Here is a 23,045-nt window from a genome sequence, read left to right as displayed (position 1 = left end):
CACCACCGCCCAGCTGAATTGTAGTGTTCTTTACATATGCTGGACATTAATCCCTCGCTGACACATGATAATAGGTATTTTCTGTTTCCAGGCTGCCTTTTCACTGTCAGTTGCATCCTGTAATACAAGGCACTTTAAATTTCTGCAAAGCCCAACTTAGCTCTGTTTTCTTTGATATTGCTTGTGTTTTTTGGTAAGTCCCAATTGAGTTTTAAATTTTCAGTGTGAATGCAAGCCATATGCTTTTGCTTTTGAAACTTACACCTGGTGAATATTATGGTTTGGATCTGAATTGTCCCTCAAAGGCTCATGCGCTGGAGGCTTGTTCCCACTGCTGCCAGTTAGAAGCCGTGGAAATTCCCATGCTAGCCACTTGTTATTTACTGTTTTCTATGAGGAGCTTTACAACATTAGTCCTTATCTTTAGATATTTGGTTCATTTTGAATGAATTTTCAGTACAGTATAAGGGCCCAGCTTCATTCCTGTTATGTGGGTACACTGGCTCCCCAGGAGCATTTGTTGAAAGGGCATCGTTTCTTCACGAGGTGCTCTGAGCACCCAGGGTGACCATGATGTAGCTTCATATGTGTGTGTGTGTGTGGGGGGCTTTCTACCACTCTACCATGTTCCATATGTTTGATATCAATGTGTAGGCCAGCCCTACACTGTTCTGGCTGCTGTGGCTTTGTGGTAAGTTTGAAATCAGGAAACATGGGTCCTTCAACTCCGCTCTTGTTTTCTAGTGCTTTTCTGGTCACTCAGGGTCCTTTGGAATTCCAAATGAATTTTAGGATGGGACTATTCCAAGAACGTGTTGGGACATTGACATGCCCTGCATGTGACTCTGTGACATTGTTACCCAGCGTGCTGGCCTCTGGATCTGTGAACATGGATGCATCTCTGGTAATTATGTCTTCCTGAAGCAATGTATTGTAGTTTCAATGTGTAAGAAACATCCTGACAAAGTTTAGTCTTAAGTACTTAATTTTTTTTGTGCTGCTATAAATATACATTTTCTTTGAAAAATTGTAGTGTTTTGTGTGTGAGTTCACATGCGTGCAAGCCCTCCACGGTGCACTCATGGAGGTGAGGCAACCTCTGGTGTCGTTCTGACCTTCTGCCTGGTTGAGGCAGGGAATCTTGTTGTTTGCCACTGTGTACAGCAGACTGGCTGGCCTGCAGGCTTCCAGACCCTTCCCATCTCTGCCTCCCGTCTGGCACAAGAGCGTTGGGAGATGTGCACTGCTGTGTCCAGCTGTATCTGTCCTGGGAATCCAGGTCCTCTGCTTGTGCTTCACCACGGAGCCCCCGCCTCAGCTCCGTAACTTTTTAAAACATTGTTTATCATGTGCAAAAACAGCTAATTTTTTATATTGGTGTTGTAATGCCAAATTTGTGCTCACTTTTTCATTTCTTCCAATGAGTTCTTCTGTTCTTCCTAAAAACTCATTCTTGTGTTATGAACAGAGATCATCTTATTTCCTTCCTCCAATTCAAATTCAGGTGTGAGGCCCAGTGATTACTTACTTATTTTTTAAAGCAACAAAATGAAAATTTCACATAGTAGCCATGCAAAGTATGCTTTCCACCACCGACACACTGTGGGGCGGTTGAGTTGGTTCACAGGATCACAGGGATGTGAAGCTTTTTTCTCTAGTGAAAACACCCCAAGTCTGCTTCCTGTACAGTTTCAAGAATACAGTATGTTGGAGCTGGAGAGATGACTCGGTGATTGGGAGTGCTGGCTGCTATTGCAGAGGACCTGGGTTTAGTTCCCAGCACCCAACTGTCCATAACTTCAGTTCCAGGGGATTCAATTCCTCTTCCTGGCCGTCATGGGCACCAGGCATGCACACGGCGCGCATACAGTCATATAGGCAGTGCACTCATACACATAAATAAAAACAAATACATCTTTTAAAAAAGGATAACCATGGCATGCGTTATTAAATGTCTCACCGTGTTATGCAGTTAGATCTGCTGTGTAGCTGAAATTGTGTGTCCCACCTCAGGACCCGTTGGTTTTTATTAAGGAAGCCTGTGTTCTTTGATCTGCCACTTTCTGGGAAGCGTTACTGCGTCTCCGGGTGACCTGGTCCCCTCTTAAGACCGTGAGTACCAGCCATGCATCTCTGCTTCTGGAATCGATGCTCAGTGACTTTCTTGGTTTTGAGCTAAAATGTGCTCCACAGGCTTGGTTCCCATGGCAGCAATGTTCCTGGAGGTGTGGCTTTGGGATGTGATTGGATCGCACCCCCACAGTTCTGTTCTGCCCTGCTCTGGCCCAAGCAGTGGTTAAACAATAAGTGGATATAAACTGCCCCGTATTTTAAGTCGTTCATCTCAGGTGCGTTGTCATAGTGAGGGAGAGATGACTGACACAGTATGTGACCTTGTTAGAAAAACTCAGGCATCTTTATCTGGTGAATAGACATTTCTTGAAAATCTGCTTTGCTGCTGACACTAAGGAGAAAAAGACCTTGAGGGCTGCAGTCTAGAGAGGCACATCCTGCCACGCAGACATGAAGGCGGTGCAGCAGGAAGGCCTGAGGGTGGCGAGGAGTGTGTGAAGGCTCGTGTTGACTTGCTGTGAACTGGGGACCCATGACTGACTCTGTGCTCTTCTGCTTCTGTTTGTAAGACAGGAACAGCTTTCCCTCCTCTGTAGTTTGGGGTACTCCTCATAAGAGCAAGCTCTGCATCATAGGCTATGTACCACACAAAGGTGGGTGCTGTGTCCGGATTGTGTCCACCAGACACAGCTGTGAGTGGAGCCCAGCTTGTTCTGGATGGTGCCCTTGAAGAGTGGAAAGGCACACCTGATGTGGCACTCCTGCTCTTCTGAGCTATCTCTGCACTGAGACTTGAAGTGAGACAAACGGGGGGCGGGGTGTGGAGAGAACCGCTGTGCGAGATGTGTGTGTGGAAGAGCGCTCCGTGTTGGGGTACAGAGGCAGCATCCAGGCTGCAGGTGTTTCTCTTCTGGGAGCATGTTCAGGTCTCAGCAGCAAACTAGGAATCGAAACGGGGGGGGGGGGGGGGGGGGGGAGCAGGTAGTGTTTAATTTTAATAAAAAACTTTAATTAGCATGCAGAACATGACTAGGTGATTTCTGAAGTTCGGTACACGCGAAGGTTGGAGGCACTGCTTTCTGAATATTTCATATGTTCGTTTGGCTTGGGCGCAAGGATGGGACGAACATCAGGGACTCACATGTGAGCTTTGGGTTAAGAGTGATGAAAACTTGGCCCTGTTCCCAGGAGCCTACCTGAAGCTGGAGAAAAGGGACCAAAGGCTAGAACCTTTAACACAGGGTAACTTTTAACAAAGGCTAGACCTCTAACACAGACATGGGGAAACATTTAGGGCTGGAGTCAGGGCCCTGGGATGACCTTGGAACCTTTTTTCCCTGACATTGGGTGTTTCATCAGGACACTCTTCTTTGATGGCTTTTTCACAACTCATGGGTGCCCTCCTGTCCCCACCTGTCCCCACCTGTCCACGCCTGTGCCCACCTGTCCCCTCGGGTGTCCAGTGTTGCCTCGCCAACTGCTGCTGTTCCCGCCCCGCTCACCCTCTCGTTAACATCATCATTAGAAAACGAAAATCTGTGATTTCATGGGGGACCGTGTCCAGCTGCTCAGTCCCACCCACTTTCCATTCTTAGTTTCTCCCTGACTTAAAAATAAGCAGTGTCAGGTCGCAGTTGCCAAGCCTTTGTCACAGTCTCCAGCAGCCATTCTTGCAGCCATCTGTTCCCCCAGATGCTCAGCTGCCCCTCCCCCCATCTCAGCTCCTCTGTGGGCAGCAGCCCGCACCCCACATGTGCTCTCAGCCTCACCGTAACCCACGGGCTGCAGCCTGAACCCCAGGCACCAGCTTGCTGGCCCATCCAACACTGCAGTTTCCAGAGACAGGACATTTTGGCTGGAAAAGGCAGGGTCGTTCCTATGGAGACGTGAGGCAGCATCTCATGTCAGGAAGGAAGTACAGACTAGTCTGACAGAAGCATGTTGAGCTCTGAGTTAGTTTGCTGCTGCCCTCACCTTGGAAGCAGGTGAGCTAGAGAAAGCTCGGCAGCTGCCGTTGGGTCCCCACCTTAATCTTTGCTTTGGTCGGAAACAGTGTTCTCAGATGGTTGAGTAAAGGCCTGCCTGAGGCCTGTGATTCCTGGTGTTCTGGGACACTTGATAATCGGGGGCCCGTAGCTTCCTTCTCTGAACCCAGAGGGTCATACTAACACGGAAGCAAACTGCCACAGCCTATTTCTCTGCCATGTCTGAGACATCGGCACATGGACACAGTGGTCCTTGTTAACTTGCTCTATTTCCCTTGCTATCCCATCCTCTGCGTTTCAGAGGTGTGTGATGAGGAGACTTGGATCTGGTGGCCCCGTTCTGCAGTGGCAGCAGACACTGGGGCTTGACTCACTCTTAGGGTTGCTGACGTAGTCACTGAGGGAACCAAACATGTCCTGGGCACAGCATCACTCCCAAATGTTTGCCTTTCTGTCTTCTGGGAAGAGGCTACAACCACACCAGAACTCTTTTTTCCCATCCTCATAAATTTATGTTAATGAAATTCAAATTCTGCTTGTGAGTCACACGGCTGTTATGTGATCAGGTTAGTGACTGGACTCTCATTGTCATGTTTTATGGCTCCTTGCTGTACGCTGCTATTCCCCTGTCTCATTTGCAATTCCTCACCATGGCTTCTCTTCTGCAGGGAGGCAGGAGGGTGGGTGACTGAACTGGGATGTGGCTCTATTTGCAAGTGTGCTTGCATCCTAGACACAGTAGACCACAGGAGCGACTGCTACAGGACGCCATAGAGCGCAAAGCAAATAAGGGATTTATAATAAGGATTTAGAACATTCTACTTATTGGTACAGCTGTGTGGACCAAGGGGGATATGCCCTCTTTTTGCTTCTTGGGACATCTAAGAATAGCCTTAATTAAAAAAAAAAAAAAAAAAACAAGCGTAAAGCAGGGGCTGAGACCCAGGTTCCAGGGAAGAGAGGCCCCAGTGTCAGCCTGTATCCGTGACGAGAACCCGCGTTCTCTGCAGCTTTGTTTCCACGGTTTGAATCCCTTGCAGTCAGCTGTGCTCTGAGAGTACTACGTGCAAAATCCTAGAAGTAACAGATGTTTAAGTTTGGATTACTTGAAGCTTCAGGCAGCCTGGAGAACTCTTGAACCTTGGTGCCCACTTCTGTCTCACCTGAAATGTGACCCTGCTCTCTTCCCATTGGTCCGTGCTGTAGGAACTGCCCGCCTACTTGTGACTCTGCACCCCTCTTAGTCGTCAGCTGGGCTATTTTGTGTTCAGGTTGTCCTTATGTAGTAGACAGATGTGACACCTTAGTGTTCGAATAGTCCTCAGGGGTCAGCCAGGTCCAACTCTTCACCCTCTCTTGCTCCTCCTTTTCCCCCACCCCACCCACCGCCTCCTCCAGCCCACCACACCCCGACGCACAGGGCCCACTCAGCCGCCTACTTTGTTTGACCTTCCTATTTGGAGCAACAGCGGCACAGTTGGCTGAGCAACCCTGTGGAAGTCTGGTCATTCAACGTCGTGTTCTTTGTTGATTTAAATTTTTTTTTTTTTTTTTAGTCAGCTCTCGTAAAAGAAGAGCTTCCTTAAGCTGCACCAGGCTCTGTACACCGACTGGGGGTCGGGATGGGGTGGTCTCCCGACTCCCTCCTAGAGTGCCAGGTCCAGGGTGGAGGGCTGACCGGCCGGCAAGGTTTGGCTCACTGAGTCCTGGGAAGGCCAATTTGTCACAGCAGCCTCTGTACTCACAGAGAATTATTTGGACACATCCACACCAGTTCAGGCAGCTCATGGCTCCTGGATTTATTATTCTGAGTTCCTCATCTTCATCTCCTGGCTTTGTCACCAACCGCCTCCCCCAGTCATTGCTAGCTGAGTCAGGTCTGCCCACAGAACATCTTCCTTTGCTGTGAAACGCAGAAACCGCTGCGGCTGGGCATTCTCGGAAGTGAGCATGCCTTCTTCCACCTCGTGTGACGTCATCTCGGGGCACTGAGAGTGACAGGGTCATCTTGCTTGAGACCTCTGGGCTGAAGAGCTTTCTAGGCCACATTCAGACAGATAGCCCTGCCGCTGTTCCCCTGTCCAGCTTATTCATGCTGACGCCATGCTGGTGTATGGTGGTCATAAAAGTCCCCTGTCAGGGAGTGTGGGAAGAGGGAATGACACTAGGGAGACGGCCCTCTGCAGTGAAATCTGTGCTTCCGAACAGCCCTGGGGTCCCAGTCAGGAAAGGGACCATGTTGGGGATTGATTTCTCTAGATTAAGGGGACCCTGACCAGGTCACAATCATGGAAGGTCACCCTCCAGACCCTGCTGAGAGTCACCCTCCAGAATGGTCTCTGCCTGCGTGGCTCACACAGGCTGCTGCCATGGAGCCTTTGCAGTCACAGCACAGCTGAAGCTGGTGGCCTCAGAGAACCGTTAGGGGAGATCTAGTGCCCTCCTACTGCCTGCCCTTCCTGTACCTGTGGACTCAGAGGAAGCATTTGTCAGAAACCCGGTGGTGCTGCTCCTGCTTCCTCTCCAAACACACAGATGTTTTTCTGGGATTCTCACACCTCCACCACGGTGGAGTACCAGTACAGGATGAAGTACAGTACGGAGGCTTGGTTTGCTATGAAAAACCCCGAGGAACCACTGCCAGGGAATGCACTGAAGACCCAGGAAGGATAGCAGAGTGCTGTGCTCACTGGAAGGTCCCTCCATCCACAGTCCTTCAGGCACTGTGGTCCTCCGCCCTCTCAACTGCCACCGTGTGCTGCTGAAAAACTTTTGGTTACTTGTTGTGATCCCAAAAAATGCCTGGCACAGGCCACTTAGGGAAGGAAGGGCTTAACTTTGCTATGGGTTGGAGTGTACCTCCGCCATGCTGTGCAAGTCATGGTGGCGGGAGTGTGAGGCAGCTGCACACTGCATCCAGCCAGGAAGTGTACGCAAGGTAGCATGGATGCTGGAGCTCAGTTCTCTGTCTGTCTGTCTCTCTCTGTCTCCCTCCCTCCCTCCAGGACTCGCTCTCACTCAGTTAGCCCAGTCTAGGAGCTCCTTACAGACTCGTCCAGAGCCAGGGTGACAAGCACACTGTCTCCCATACACCATTGCGTTGGCCCTCATAGCAAGTCAGGTTTCAGGGGAGCTCACTGTGATCTTGACCCTGGTCGCTTTTGTGTTGGTGTGGGGTTTCTCTACTGGGGAAGAATTTTAAGTGATTTTGTCTATGGCTTTGTGGGCAGACAGCACACGGAGCTGTCTCCCCTGGTGGGGAAGAGCGCTGCTGCCTCCTATGCAGCTCTAGAGCCTCTGGAGGGAAGCCCAGAGTGGAAGCAGTAGCACAGCTGGAGTGCACCACCTCTTAGGGTGTGTCACAGGCTGAAGGTTTTGACAACTGTCTCAGCAATGACCTAGATGCAGGCGCAGGAGGATTTTGTGCCAACTTGACAGAAGCTAGAGGCATTTTGGAAGAGAGAATCTCAACTGAGAAAATATATTGGCCTGTGGGGCATTATCTCAATTTATGGTTGGTGTGAGAGGGCCTAGCTCACTGTGGGTGGTGCCACCCCTGGGCTGGTCGTCAGGGCATATTACCAAAGTATAACAGCAAGCCAGTCAGCGGCACTGTTCCTTGGCCCCTGCTCGAGTTCATTTCTCTACGTTCCTGCCTTGACTTCCCCGAATGAAGGACTATAAGCTGTAAGGTGAATTAAGCCCTTCCCTCCCCTTGTTTTCAGTCAGTAGAAACACCTAGACAGACGTAAGCCTTGGCCTTAGTTCTTCTGCCTCCTCAGTGAGGTGCTGCTTGTGCTCCTTCACAGGTGCGGCACCTCTCCACGCAGGCTCGCTGCCGGCTGCACGCTCTGCTGGCCTCCTGCTCCACCTCCATGCTGATCCTGTTCAACCTGGTGTTTCTTGGGGGAATTCAAGTTGGAAAAACCTACTGGGACAGGGTCTTCCTACAAGGTAAGCTGCCTCTCAGCTCTGCTTGCCGTCCCGTTATCGGCTCCTCCGTATGCAGGTGTGTTTGTGGACTTGAGAGTCTTGGGAGAGCCATGTGTATGACAGGTGACTGAGCAAGGGACAGCTTCTGTCCCACTGTGGCTGCAGTACAGCAACGTTTCCTGGAAGTCCCCTTGTGTGCTGTCCTGGAGCCTGGGCCTGGGGCCTGTGTCAGTGTCCCCCTGTGCTGTCCTGGAGCCTAGGCCTGGGGCCTGTGTCAGCGTCCCCTTGTGTGCTGTCCTGGAGCCTGGGCCTGAGGCCTGTGTCAGTGTCCCCTTGTGTGCTGTCCTGGAGCCTGGGCCTGGGGCCTGTGTCAGTGTCCTCTTGTACTGTCCTGGAGCCTGGGCCTGGGGCCTGTGTCAGCATCCCCTTGTGCTGTCCTGGAGCCTGGGCCTTGGGCCTGTTTCAGCATCCCCCTGTGCTGTCCTGGAGCCTGGGCCTTGGGCCTGTGTCAGCATCCCCCTGTGCTGTCCTGGAGCCTGGGCCTGGAGCCTGTGTCAGCGTCCCCCTGTGCTGTCCTGGAGCCTGGGCCTGAGGCCTAAATCAGCATCCCCCTGTGCTGTCCTGGAGCCTGGGCCTGGAGCCTGGGCCTGGAGCCTGTGTCAGTGTCCCCCTGTGCTTTCCTGGGGCCTGGGCCTGGGGCCTGTGTCAGTGTCCCCCTGTGCTGTCCTGGAGCCGGGGCCTGGGGCCTGTGTCAGCGTCCCCCTTGTGCTGTCCTGGAGCCGGGGCCTGGGGCCTGTGTCATTGTCCCCCTGTGCTGTCCTGGAGCCGGGGCCTGGGGCCTGTGTCAGCGTCCCCCCGTGCTGTCCTGGAGCCGGGGCCTGGGGCCTGTGTCAGTGTGCCCCTGTGCTGTCCTGGAGCCGGGGCCTGGGTGTCAGTGTCCCCCTGTGCTGTCCTGGAGCCGGGGCCTGTGGCCTGTGTCAATGTCCCCCTGTGCTGTCCTGGAGCCTGGGCCTGGGGCCTGGGGCCTGGGGCCTGCGTCAGTGTCCCCCTGTGCTGTCCTGGAGCCGGGGCCTAGGGCCTGGGGCCTGGGCCTGGAGCCGGGGCCTGGGGCCTGTGTCAGTGTCCCCCTGTGCTGTCCTGGAGCCGGGGCCTGGGGCCTGTGTCAGTGTGCCCCTGTGCTGTCCTGGAGCCTGGGCCTGGGGCCTGTGTCAGTGTGCCCCTGTGCTGTCCTGGAGCCTGGGCCTGGAGCCTGGGCCTGGAGCCTGGGCCTGGGGCCTGTGTCAGTGTGCCCCTGTGCTGTCCTGGAGCCTGGGCCTGGAGCCTGGGCCTGGAGCCTGGGCCTGGGGCCTGTGTCAGCGTCCCCCTGTGCTGTCCTGGAGCTGGGGCCTGGGGCCTGTGTCAGTGTCCCCCTGTGCTGTCCTGGAGCCGGGGCCTGGGGCCTGTGTCAGTGTCCCCCTGTGCTGTCCTGGAGCCGGGGCCTGGGGCCTGTGTCAGTGTCCCCCTGTGCTGCCTTGTAGCCGGGGCCTGGAGCCAGGGCCTGGGGCCTGTGTCTAGCTCTAGACCTGGACACTTGTTTCTGAGCATTATGACACCCAATAGTTAAAAAGCAGACGTGTGTGTTTATGTGTGAGTAGGCACATGTGTGCAATGGCGTATGTGCACAAGAGGTCAGAGGACAACTTTGTAGAGTTGTTTCTGTCCTTCTATCTTTCCATGGGTTCCAGGGATAACTTACATCACCAGGCTTGCCTGGCAAGCAAGCACCTTCACCCACTGAGCCTTCTCCGTTGATCCTCACTGTGAGCTAATCTTTTTTTTCATCTACCCTGAGTGGATTTCTTCAGCAGCCATGGCAAAGCCACATCAGCAACAGTCAGACGCTAGTGTGTGGTGGCAGTTCTGAAAACTTTACAGCTGACCGTCACTACCTATGGTCACCACTTTCCATGGGCTGGGACCAAGACATGCTGGGACTTCTGAAAGGTGAGGATAGAATCTTTGCTGAGCATAGCACGGTAGCCAGCTCACTGTGCATCCACAGAAAAGATCTGCTGTTCTACTTCCTGACCCATGCTTGGGTTTGGAGAGTCCTGGCGGAGCAGTGGTGGTGGAACTTGATAAGGCTGGGTTGTCATCTCTGCATCAGGGCCCCCAAGAAGCCACAGATATTTCTGCTGCAGCTCTCTTCACACCAGAAATACTCTCGCGGCACACTTGCCGGAAGCCTGAATATTAGTCATGAATGTAGACTGTGCCTCAGTGGGCCTGCTGGATCCCGTTTGACTTCAATCTTCCCACTGTAAAAGCTGTAGAAAGTTTAGGCTGGATCCAAGGAAGACGGGCAACTGGTGTGGAAGCCAGGTGGTGGAAGCCAGGTGGTAATGAGAGCTGTGGGAGTGGACTCGAGCCAGGAGCTGCCTGGAGTAAGACGTGGGAGCAGACCTGGGGCATGCTGGTACCGAAAAGGGCGGAAAAGGTCTACAGGGTCCCTTCACTGCTCCAGGATGGCGAAGGCTTACAGTAATGCTTCCCTGGCTCCCTGCTGATAGGCCAGCATGTGGGTTGTCTCAGGGGTGGAGACTCAGCAACTCTGATTGTTTTGTATAAGGCTCTGCAATCACTTCTCTTGAGAGTTCCTTGAGCCAGAGGCTCTCCAGAGGAACCCACTGGGATCTTGACCAGGTTGTTTCATGAGCTGCTTGACTCAGGAATGTGTGCTGGGATTTTGTCAGTTGGCCCTCTTGTCATTTTCTTATTGAGGGTTTTTGCCCCAAATTCCTGAGTTTAAATTTCTCATGGAGGGAAGCAAGCCAGATAGCGACAAGTCTCCCATCCTGGTGAGCCCGACTCTCTTACAGCTTGAATTGACAACAGAGGTTGTTGTTATAAATATTCATGTTCATGTACAAGAAATAATTAATGAGTTAGTAGTATGCATCCTCAGGTCCTGCTGGGGGTGTTAATAGATCAGCGGTGTAAACCTGAGAAAGAGACTCTGAGTTCTGAAATCATCTGGCCCCCTAAGGCCCCATGAGGGCCTGCTGTCACTGCATGCAGCTGCCTGGGGATGTGTCAGGGCTCTGGCAGCCTGGCCACCTCTGACCTCTGCCTCTGGGTGTAAGGTTGGTGCCTGTTGCTCTAAGACTCATCTCTGCACACGGAGGATGCGAGGGAGATGTCAGGAGGCCTGTCTCCAGGGAGCGGAGCATATTCAAGCTCAGCATTTGGATGTCAGGGTTTACCAGAAGTCCCTTCCTCTGTGGTTTGGGGACAACTGCAGAGAGAGAGAGCAGCAGTGAGCAATCCCCGTAGATCCCACCTCAAGAAGTCAGCAGCCCTAGGGGGATGTGCCACCCACTTACTCTAGGACGAGCCACACTGGGCTATGCTTAGCAGAGACAAGTACAAAGTGCTGCTCTGTCACCTTATTTTATACAAACTCTGTGAATGTTCCAGGCTGAAGTGTGAATTGATTTCTTCAGCAGGCAGCTGTTGAGTTCTGCTCTGTAAAGATATCAGTGAGACATAACTCTATGTTTTATGACTTTTCCTGGGGAGACATAAACAGACATCTGTTTGTACCAGATAGGGTACTCAGAAACCAAGGAAAAGATTCCATCCAGTCTCCCCTGTGGGAGCCAGTGAATTTGTTGGGGTTACTTACACGAGCATAGGAGACTCTGGAACTGTCCTGCTAGAGTCACATAGTTCACACATGAATGAACCTGCACTATCTTCACACATACACACACACACACACACACACACATACACACACTCAAATACACACATACCTGCATAGAGACTCCAAACATTCTCTTCCCTGATTCCTTGCACAACTGTATGTGTGTTCTATGTGCACATATGTGCAACACACTCACACACACACACACACATTTGTCTTCCTAATCACTCATGCAGTTTGGGAGACCATGATTCAACACTTAACTTCATGAACGACTCCTTGCCCTAAAGCACCTGGTTCCTTTTCCTCTGGATTCCAGTGAGGGAGGAGAGTGATGCTGTCCTGCAGGTCAGAACCCGAACACTCCCCGAATTTGCTTGCTATTTCTAGCGAAGAGAGGAGAGACTGTGTGACTGTGTTTTGTCCCTGACTACTATCTTGTCCAGACACCTTGTTCATCTCCTGATGCGGATGATTCTAGACAGGGGTTTCAACTTAAAGGCAAAGTGGAGTGTGGCACTGGAGATCAAAGAGGTCTGCGGTGACGTAAAACTCAGCCCCTTCATGTCTTCTCATAGTCTTGGGAGTGAAATTTCGTTGTGCATGGGTGAAGACAGAGGGCAGATGCCAGCGCCTCACAGGCTGTGTTTGTGAGGACGCCAGCCACTAACTGTACCTGCAAATGGGTTTCTCATGCCTCTGCCACCTCCTTAGATTACCTGGACTCTAGTGCAGTGGTTCTTAGCCTGGGGGTTGTGACCTCTATAGGGATTGAAGTGCCCTTTAACAGGGGTTGCAGGTCAGATATCCTACACATTGGATATTTGTATTACAATTCATAACAGTAGCAAAATCAGTTATGAAGTAGTAATAAAAATAATTTGATGGTTGGGGGTCAGCACAACATGAGAAACTGGATTTCAGCTGCAAATTTCAGGATTTCTTTGTTTTCAATATCTGAGTAGTATTCCATAGTGTAAATGTACCACAGTTTCTTTATCCATTCTTCCACTGAGGGACATCTAGGTTGTTTGCAGATTCTGGCTATTACGAATAATGCTGCCATGAACATGGTTGAACATATGTCCTTGTTGTGTGGTGGAGCATCTTTTGGGTATATTTCAAGGAGTGGAACAACTGGGTCTTGAGGTAGCCCTATTCCCAGTTTTCTGAGAAAGCGCTAGATTGATTTCCACAGCATTAGGAAGATTGAGACCCTCTGATGACTTCAGGGTTTGTTTATGGTTAGGCAGGTCCATGGTGGCCACTCTTGGAATCTTTCCTGGTTTCATTTCTGTTGCTGTGATAAAACACTCTTAATGTTTGACAGGAAATGATTTACTTCAGCTTACAGTTCCAGATTTCAGCCCATCATGGAGGGAAAATCAAGGTCAGGACTCAAGCAGATAGACACATCCTATCTGTCATCAAGAAGCAGAGAAAACAAGTGGATCCCTCCTTGCTCACTCTTGTCTACTCCTCTCCTATCTGATATGGTCCAGGATCACTGGGCGGGTCTTACCACTTCAATTAATAATCATCAAGACACATGTACACAGGCCAACCTGCCCCAGACAACTCCTCAGAAGATGCTCAACACATCTGGAATTAACCATCAGAGCACACGAGTCTGAGACAGAGAAGTGTTGTCTTCTTTGCTCTCTCAGATAGCTGGGCTTTCACAGGAGTGTTTCGGGCCATGTGACCAGGCACAAGTGATGAGAAGTGAGACCTGGGGCAGTGCTGTACCTGGAGGAGGCTCACCAGCACTGGGGGGATTTTAGAGGTTCAGTCAGGAAGCATGCAAACATTCTCTTCTGTAAGCTTGTGTGAAAGCATTTCCTGGTAACCAGGGATTCCTTGGGAGAGGGGAATATCGTAAAGTATCATTAAACTTCTAGCATAGATGCAATTGATCAAGTAGGAAGGAAGTGAGTTTTGTATCTTTGCCGATAATTAAGTCTACAGATTTGGAACCCTTTCATTTTCACCAGACACTGACCTGTTATTGCCACCATCCCCATCCTCCTGTCCCCAGCCATTCACGTGCAGGGTGCTGTTCAGTGTCTCGGGGTGTCCTTCAATTCCCAGAGGGGTCAGCACCTTGCTGTAAGAGAAGATGGGGGAGGGGATTGGTTTTTCCTCTGCAAACTGAAACAAACTGGTAGCAAGATTATTTTTAGGAGAGGGTGTGTGCTTGTGTGTACAAGTGTGTGTGTGTGTATGTATGTATGTATGTATGTATGTATGTATGTAAGTTGAAGATATGGAAATCAAGCCTTCAACATTACCCACACTGTTTATTCTGTTTGGGAAGCCCTGCAAATCTCCTGTGGACTATAACCCGGTTTGAAAAATGGCTGGCAGAGACCAAGCAGTGCTTTGTGCCCACTTCATTATCTTTTTCCTAGCCTCAAAGAAAGGAAATATTGATCTACATTGGGCAGCATGTGGGGCTAGCATTTGTCAGGCGGCCACTGATGTGTCACCAGTCACTCCAGAGTTTAATAGCTTGAGCAAACAATCCACCAGCCTCTGTGCTGGTCTAGTGCTACCTCTTGACTGTGTCTGTGCTTGGTGCTGGCTTAGATTTATTGGCCAAGAAAAAAAGGGCAGAGCTCCTAAGGAGAGCTTGTCTGTCGTGGTGATCCATGGTAGCTTAAAGAGAAACAGCTGCCTGGGACAGTAGCTCAGTTGGGAGCACCTGCTGAGCATGTGCAGGACTAGACTAACCAAACCCAAAGCAAAGCAAGGCAAAGTTGCACTAACCAGACCTGGCTGACACCCTATCCCAACACCCTCGGGAGAAGAGCAGGAGGATTACCCTGGGCTTGAGGCCAGCCTGGGTTACAAATGGGATTACGAGGGCAGCCTGGCTATATATTAAGGGTTTCTCTTAGAAAAGTAAAAACAAAACCAAAGCAAATATAAGGATGGTGGTACGTGAGGAGAGCAAGCGGAGCCGCCCACCATAGCCATCTAGGAAGCACTGACAAAATTAATTCCAAGGCAGAGCCAGGGGGCTGTGAGGGGCTCACAGTGGGCTGGTGTGTGTGCAGTACAGGCCCTGGATAATCCAGACAACAACGGAGCCCAAAGGTGGGCCTCTGCCGTCTTATTCACCAGTGTCTTCGGCATCTCCCGCTGGCGTTTGTAATGATGGGGAGGTACGTGCTGCCCTGTGCCAGGCTGGCAGGGGGAGACAGAAGCAGAGCTGGTGCTGTCCACGGGCCAGCGCCCAGCCAACAGCAGCTTCAAAGTGGCAGTGCCCAGGAGCTTACCTGCTGCAGCAGGCGCTAAGCCTTGGGCTCCCAATGCCCTCTGACCATGGTAATGGCCCAGCTGCTGCCTTCCCAGCACGGAGGAGGTGGAGGCAGGTGCTAATTTTAGACTTTGAGTATGTCTTCAGGCAGCACGACTCACAACTTAAAAGGAAAAAAAAATTCTTTTTCTGGTTGCATGTTCGTGTGACCCTGAATAACAAAAGAAGGGGGGTAGGGGAACCTCTCACCTGCTGTCAGTAAAATAAAAGGAAAATCTAATCATTTCTCTTGAAATCCAGTCTTTTATGTCACAGGGCCATGTCCTTTTGCTGTGGAAAATCTCCTGGGGACTAGGGGCTTGTCTATAGAAGAGCCCTGTCACCTGGGCCTTTTAGAGGTGAGACTGAGCTATTAGCCAGGGCACTTAGGGAGATGTCTGGGCGGTTTGGGGCCAAAACACATCCTGTGAAGGGCCGAGGGATGCAGCTTCTCCTTGATAAACCTGGTCTCTCCCCTCCTTGGCGTGTGCATGTCTGGTGGATGAGCCGTCCGTTTTGCTGAGGTCTCACGTGGGAAGCACCTACAGCAGAGGGGCATTTGCAGTCACTGCCACCAGACTGTGGGATCTGAGATGGGGTACCCACTGGTTCATTACGGTACATTTCTGGCAGGAAAGAACAGCAGAGTTAGAAGCCGCAGGGCCAAGAGAGTTGTGACCCTTTTTTCTATCCTTTTCATAGTGCTTCCCTCAAGTCTGCTTTCTTCCTCATTTGCAGATTTAAGGCTTTTCTGAAGCATGCTTGAGCCCTTACATGGCTCCCTGGTTCCGTCTTCATGGTTGCTTTCTTCCGTATGTTAATTTTGATGCCCCTCTCTCTGCCCTGCTCCTCTGTAACAAAACACCCTGGCCATCTTCTGGCCACAGAGACCTGTCTTTGGAGCCCTGATTTTTCTCAGCTTGTTTTTCATTCACCTAGAGGAAACCAGATTCAGTTATATTTAACAGAATTAATTGTTCCTGGTCCTGTTTTAAAATTCCATTTGTGTTCACAGCACCCTACTAACTTAGGTTTTTGGTGTTCTCTCTCTCTCTCTCTCTCTCTCTCTCTCTCTCTCTCTCTCTCTCTCTCTCTCTCTCTCTCTCTCGCTCATATTTAAAGCCAGTGTCTTGATTGCTCCTCTCATCCCCTTGGCTGTGCCCAACAAGACTTCAGGGAGGCTAAGTCTCTTGATAGAGAAAAGCGATGGGAACAGAGTGGTCCCCAAGCTTCTGGCTCTCTGTTTGTAGGGCTAGAAGTCAAAGCGATCATGACATACCTGACAGAATGTGTTGCAGTGTCTGTGGACATAGCACTCCATGGGGGAAAAAAGGTGAGAGTAGTCCGGGTGGATGCCAAAAGCTGATTGTCACGCAAAACAGAACCATCGCCCACCCTGGCTTTACTGTCACCCTGTGTCTTTGGGTAAGAGTCATCGCAGAAAAGGAGACATTAGAAGTAGGCTTAAGGATTGGGGCGCAGAAGCAGGAAGAGGCCATTGCTCCTTCAGGAGCTGGCAGCTTCTGGAGTCAGATGGAGAGAGTGTGAGAGGAGGCAGGGGAGTAGACAGATGTGCTGAGGGGCCGCAACAGTAACCAGACCGCCGGATAATGAAGGGCCAGGGCCTCGCTGAGGACTGCAGGCTGAGTCCTTAGTGCACTGGGGCTGGCCTGAGGCATGAGGACTTTCGCAAGGGTGACATGATTCTCACTTTTGAGCAAAGGGATCTGTACCAGAGGCAGGGGGCGGGACCAGTAGGGGGTAGAGTGGGGGGAGCATGGAATCCTGCACTGTGGTTGCCAGGTAACGAGGCCTGGGAAGATGAGGTCCTACTCCGCAGTGGCTTCCCAGTAGCAAGGCCTGGGAAAATGGAGGGGACTGCAGGGCATCAGCTGGGTCTTCACGGGGTGTGTGTTTAGTGGTTGTGGTAAGATATTCCAGATTTGTTTATTGATTTTGGTGGCCTGCCTTAAATGACTTTCTGCATTTTCAAAAAACAGTGGCCAGTAGATTTCCACTCTGTTTCCTAACCTTTGATTCTGGAGACCGAGGGGCATGTAAGTCCAAAGATAGGGTCCTTTATAGATACAGGCAGCTTTGCTCAGTCAACTACCCAGATGTACATTTTTCTGAAGGGGCCTGTTAAAAGTTTGTTTCTTTGTGGACATTTTCCAGATATGTTCAAGTTCATTTGCCGTTTCCTTTCTTTCTTTCTTTCTTTTTTTAAAACTTATTGTAAGTGTAGTTTCTTCTTTTCTGCTTTGTTTTCAGCGTTTTAGGTCTGCATGTGTCTGTGCCTGCCTGACCCCTTACTCATGGCTGAGCCTTACTTGGTGTCTTTGTCTGTGTGCTGCCCACTCTCTGAAGATCTGAGAGGTGGTTCTGAGGCCTCACGTGAAGGTGCCACCCTCTAGGCAATCTGTACTTGCATTCCTTGGGCACATAGGGCTGGCCATGGTCACATCTCCTCAAGGAGGGATCAGTTCTCTCCCTGTCACCTTCAGATGCAAGGACCCTGGTTTACTTCCTGCTCGCCTGGAGTGATGACCTTGCCTCTTTGGGCCTTGGATTTTGTTCTTTTGTAACTTACCTGTGAACCCTGAACTCTGCAACTCCACCCCAAAGATGACAGCACAGAGCGAGGATCTAGTCTGGCCAGACAGGCAGTCAGATATCTTCATGGCAAGACAGGAAGGACCCCTGTTGCTTCTTTGGGGTCCCACTTTAGTTTCTTACTAGCTTACTGCCTTAGTTACTTATATCAACCAGCTTTAAAAATTACTGAATGTATTTATCTGAAAATTCCAGGTTTTATTTTTCTTCGACTTGAGAATTGTTTAAAACGACATTATGAGAAATAGACATCTTGCTTAGACACAGGAATCTTTCTGTAGAGGCCCGAACATTTGCTTGACAAACATGTCATTTGTCACATCTGAGAAATGACAACAGACATTAACACCATTCATATGTTTGGGAGATTGCTATGTCTGAGGTGTCCCCTGGGTTCTGGGATCTGTGGTACCCTGTCAGTAGAAGTGGGTGGTAAAGGGCTTGGGAGACAGACACATGGAGACCTGGAACGTGGTACCCAGCCTCTCAGACACTGAGACTCTCACCTCTGAATTAAGAAGACACCTAGCTCATGGTGGCTATGTGCATTAAATCTGTCTTATCCTGGGCTCAGAGAAGTCCCTACTGTACCCATTGCAATGGCTCATCACGTGACAGCACTCAGAGTCATCTGGAAGATGAGCTCCAGGTGGGTTTTTGTGGGTGTTTTCGGAGGCTTGACTGAGAATGAATAGACCATTAGACTCTGGCTTTGGGCACAGACCAAAGAGAAGTGGGAAAAGACCAGGGGCTCCTGTCTCTCCTGCTTGACTGAGGACAGTGTGACAAATCACCTCCAATTCATGCCACCGTATTAGACTTCAGCTTCTGTGGTGCGCCCAAATACACTCTCCTTTCCATAAGTTGTTTTTGCCACAGCAAGCAGAAAAGCAAGGAATGCGCTCAATATTGATAATATTCTGCCTCAAGATCTCTTTTTTCTTTTCTCCCAAAAATTTGTGCCGGATGTCCACATGCAGGAGCAATGGATCCCTACCTAACACTGCATAAAAAAGATAACTCAAATGGATCAAAATTAAATGCAAGATCTAGAAATATCAAACTTTTAGGATCAATATTCACAATGACTGACAATGGCTTCTTATCAATGGCGTCAGAGCAGACAGCCAAAGAGAAACACAGATCAACTGGACATTATCAAGACATGGGTGCTGCTGCAGGAGGATTGCTGTGAGTTCCTGGCCACTCTAACCTTCTAAGTGAGACCTTGTCTCCAAAACACAACAACACATTTTTTAAAACTTATCTTTTGCTTTAAAGACATCACCAAGAAGATGAGAATACACTTAGCATAAGGGTTTGCCACTGTATCAGATAAGCACCTTCTAGTTAGACACTGTAACTCTATTAAAAATAGACAAAGGCTCTGAGCAGACATCCTTCCAAGAAAAGGATATGCAGAGGGCCCTTGTGCCAGGAAAAAGACTCAGCACCATGAGTCGTCAGGAGAAGTCACCCTGGCCATCTGTCAGAGGCTTGCCACTTCATAACCTCTAAGAAGACTGTGTAAAAAAAAAAAAAAAAAGTAAATAACAAATTTTGCTGAGGATGCTGGGGAAATGGAGCACTTGTCTGCTGTTGATTAAAATAGAAAATGGGCTTGTCGGGTACAGAGCTACTTAACTTATCAGTGTGCGTGCATATAAAAGCTGGCGCATGTGTGTGCATGGCACCATTGCATAGGACAGCCAAACAGGAGATCCAGCCCAGACAGCCACCAGCCGATGATCAGTACGTGACATATCCCCACAAAGTGGAATGTTGTAAGACTCAGGGTCGACCTGAAGACTTGGTGAGAGGAGACAGCGAACCCCACACCAAGCAGTTCCGTTGGTCCCAAGTGTCCGGAGCAGACAAAGCTGCACAGATGGAAACTGGACCAGTGGCTGCCCAGAACTGGCAGGGACACAGTTTGGAGGGCGATGACTAGTGACATGTGTTTCATTTTCTTAGGGTGATCCAATATTCTACAGTAGACTGTGCTGATGGTGACGCGCTTGCTGAATATACCACAAGCTGGGAATTTATGCACTTAAAATGTAGACGTTGTGTGGTATATGGAAGATATTTCAGAAAGCTGCTAGAAATCGCTTAAGAATAAACAGTAATTGGTCTGTGTTGCAGGACTTCTCCTGGGGCCGGGCGAACAAATGTCTCTTCAGCTCAGATAGGGCTTTGGTTACAGACAAAATACACATGTGCACACCCACATGCACTCACCCCGACCAGCTCCACTCTGACTGGCTTAGGGAACCAGAGTGTTTACCGGAGCTGCCCACAGGATCTTGGGTGACCCAGAGGCAGCTGCTTCACTGAGCAGCCCACTCCAGCATGCCGACAACTCCTCATCACCAGAGCCTCCTCCTCCTCCCACCTCTGTGATCCTTGGTGGGGGCTTGTGGGTCTCATAACCTTCTTAATTCTCATTAGCTTTGTGAGTCTCCCGAGACTCTCCTGATTCTGAGAGAGACTTTTCTGTTGGGAGGAAGCAGCTACGCCACAGGCAGACTTGGCCCTTCTCTCTGTTCTTCTGTGCATTTGTCTAATTGTCCATCTGTCCATCTGCCTTACACCAGCCCATTAATTGATCATTTACCCTTCTTCCTGTCTTGTGCAATTCTGGTTTTTCCTCTCCATTTCTCATTCTGTCAATCAAAGATAATGTTCACCCTGATAATTGATGCCGAAGACCAGGAACTGTGCCATTCGCCACTTTTCATCCTGCTACTCTGGCGTTTTTAATGCTCTTGTGCTACTTAGCTTAGCATAAGGTGACTTTCCCCGGCTCTCCAGGGGGCATGCTCTTTATCAATCCATCCAGAAACAGACAGATGCCTAGCCGCGAAGACCACGAGACAGACCTGGACCTGCTGAGGAGGCAGGGATGTCTGGGCCACATCTTGGCTCTGTTAGGCCCTTAGAATGGTGTGTCCCAGTTTTGCTTGTTTGCTGTGACAACTCAGTGTTGAAGATGTCTGGCACTTGCTGCTGCCTTCAGTCTGTGACTTCATGCAGGTTGGATGCCTGGTAGCAGTGATCCGCACTACTTAGACGATGTTGAGTGATTTTGAGGCTGACCTGCTCTAAATCAGTTTCCCTTACGAGTCTGCCCCCTCTGCCATCACTCATCAGTGTGACGTCAGCTCCTCTCTCACCCAGCCTCCAGCACAGCTATTGCCTTACTCTGTCTGCACCACCCGGACACTTAAAATGTGATCGCTCTGCTCTAACCTGTAAGAGAGTCTGAGGAAGCAGGCCCAGGATGGCCCCAGGAATCTGTACTGTACAGAGCACCCCAGTGACGCCAGCTGTGTCACTTGGGGAACTCTATTGTAACTGATCTGCTAATGGCCTCTTACTTAATAGCATGGGAAACCCCTGATGTCCATTCCTGTGCCCCACAAGTGCCTGTTTCTTCAGCTTGGAAGAGATGACCCATGGTACTATTCTGTTTTTTGAGTCTTCTCTGTCCAAGTCTAACATGCCTGGAGATTCTAGGAGAAGTTAAGAGCCTGTAGGCCTAGGGAGGAAAATAATCTAAATCAGTTCATCCCGATGATCAGCATCGGGTTTAGACACGTACCATTTAGTATCATCACGTTACTGGGTTTGAGAGAGCGGCGCTTTGGGAGGTGAGATGATCGAGGCTGTGAAGAGGCAAGTAGATGTTACTGCAGCGAAGCCCTTACTCCAGAGAGGAGCAGGAGGTCCGTCCGTGCCTGCCTTAAGACACTGTATGGAAATCCAACACTTTCCCCAGTGAGGAAATAACCCAGCGTTTTAGCGTTCTTCACAGGTCAGAAGCTGCAGTGGAAGTCCAGGTGACCTGTGGGAATGTGCTAGAAACCACGCCCCTGAGTGTGTATGCGTGCTTTTGCATGTGTGTGGGAGCGTGTATGCACACAGGCATGCATGATGCAAAGACCCTAGGTTGATGTCAGAATCCTTCTTGATCGCTCACTGAAACACGTTTTTTCAGTGAAGCCCGCCCAGTGCTCACCCAGGTGGTAGTCCTGCCAGCCAGCTTGCTCTGGGGAATTACAAGGGATGGATGGCCATGCACACGTGATGTGTTTGTGAGTCCTGGAGAGCTGAACTCCGGTCCTGTTCTCTCCTGGCAAATGCTTAACTGCTGAGCCATCTCCCCGGCTTCCAATGAGTTCTTAACTCCAGCCACCCAACTGCCCACTAGATCCTGTCTCTTTTGCTCGACCCCAACCACCCTCTCCCTTCCCTGTCTCTTGATCTCAGTCTCCTATGCTAATTGCCCTGATTTAATCATTGCACATTATGTACATGTATCAAAGCTCATATGTGTATCTAGTCATGAACCAATTATCTATAGCATACTGTTGGGCATCCTTGTTAATTTGGGAGTTTGATATCCAAAACATTGACATGTACAGACAGGGAAATGCAAGGCCTAGACTAAATTCCAGTTGAACATGTAATATTGTGTTAGTCCCTTACCCCTCACAACACGCTTTACAGTTTGCAAAACACCTTGAGCTGCATTTGACCTGCCATGTCACCTCTTCAGTAAGTGGCAGAGACAGGATGTGAACCCGAGGTTCATGGTTTCTTCTCCAGGGCTACCTTGCCAGATACCATATGGCTGAGGTAAAACCAGCATCTCTCCAGCTGCCTGAGTTTGCTAATTTACATGATGCTACTCTGTGGATGTGGACCATGAGCTACCGGATAGTCTTGGAAAGAGCTGTGCAAATGCAGCATTCTCTCATCAGTCTCCTGTGTGCATGGGGACTGTTGCATGCCTAGGGTGTGTCCAAGTGTGTGTGCATGTCTGTGTGTGTGAGTGAGGGCAGGAAGGCAAGAGCGCCCATCTCTCGCTGCATCAAGCAGACAGTGCCAACTAGACGCAGATGAAGCTTCCTCCTCTCAGAGCTGCCACCCCGCACCGTGACGTGCTTCCCCCTAAACAGCCCCAGCCAGAGCAGGGACCAAGACAAGTGCCCAAGGCTATGGGGTATTTGTCATCCTCTCATCCACACCACCACAGTAGTTTCCTCTTCCGCCCTGTTCTAATGATGTCTGCCGATGTCTGTCAAGTGTTATTTGTCAGTCATTTCTGTCACTTTGGTACTTTCTCTGCACTGTTTAGGAAGTATGCCATGGTCACAAAGATCTCTCTCTGTACCGTCTTTTAGGAGCTTCACTTTGTTGCTTTTTCTACTTAGATCTCAAAGTCATTTGGAATTAATTTTGTAAAATATTGGGAGGTTAAGATCAAAATTTGGAGGAGGGATCATCTTGGACATCAGATTTACCCAGAAACTTCATTGAAAAAGCCATCCTTTCTGCACAGATGTGCAGTTCCAGTGTTTGGTCAGCACTATCCGTAGTGAGATTGTATAGTTCCACTTATATGGAGAGGGACTCATCTCTTTCTCTTTTGTATGGCATCACCATAACC

At 50.1% G+C, this 23,045-nt stretch overlaps 1 protein-coding gene across 1 annotated transcript in view; it reads left to right on the top strand.

The window, feature by feature from the left end:
• The window catches only part of Hhat (hedgehog acyltransferase), a 228,083-nt gene that overhangs the window by 182,819 nt on the left and 22,219 nt on the right, over nt 1-23,045 (top strand). Inside the window, exon 10 of the mRNA XM_051148158.1 lies at nt 7,868-8,012. Coding sequence (XP_051004115.1) covers nt 7,868-8,012 — 145 coding nt within the window. The remainder of the gene's footprint in view (nt 1-7,867; nt 8,013-23,045) is intronic.

The sequence above is a fragment of the Acomys russatus genome, chromosome 6 (assembly GCF_903995435.1).
Source record: "Acomys russatus chromosome 6, mAcoRus1.1, whole genome shotgun sequence".
NCBI lineage: Eukaryota > Metazoa > Chordata > Mammalia > Rodentia > Muridae > Acomys > Acomys russatus.
Note: the sequence above shows the minus strand (reverse complement) of the source record. Positions and strands in the feature narration are given on the sequence as shown.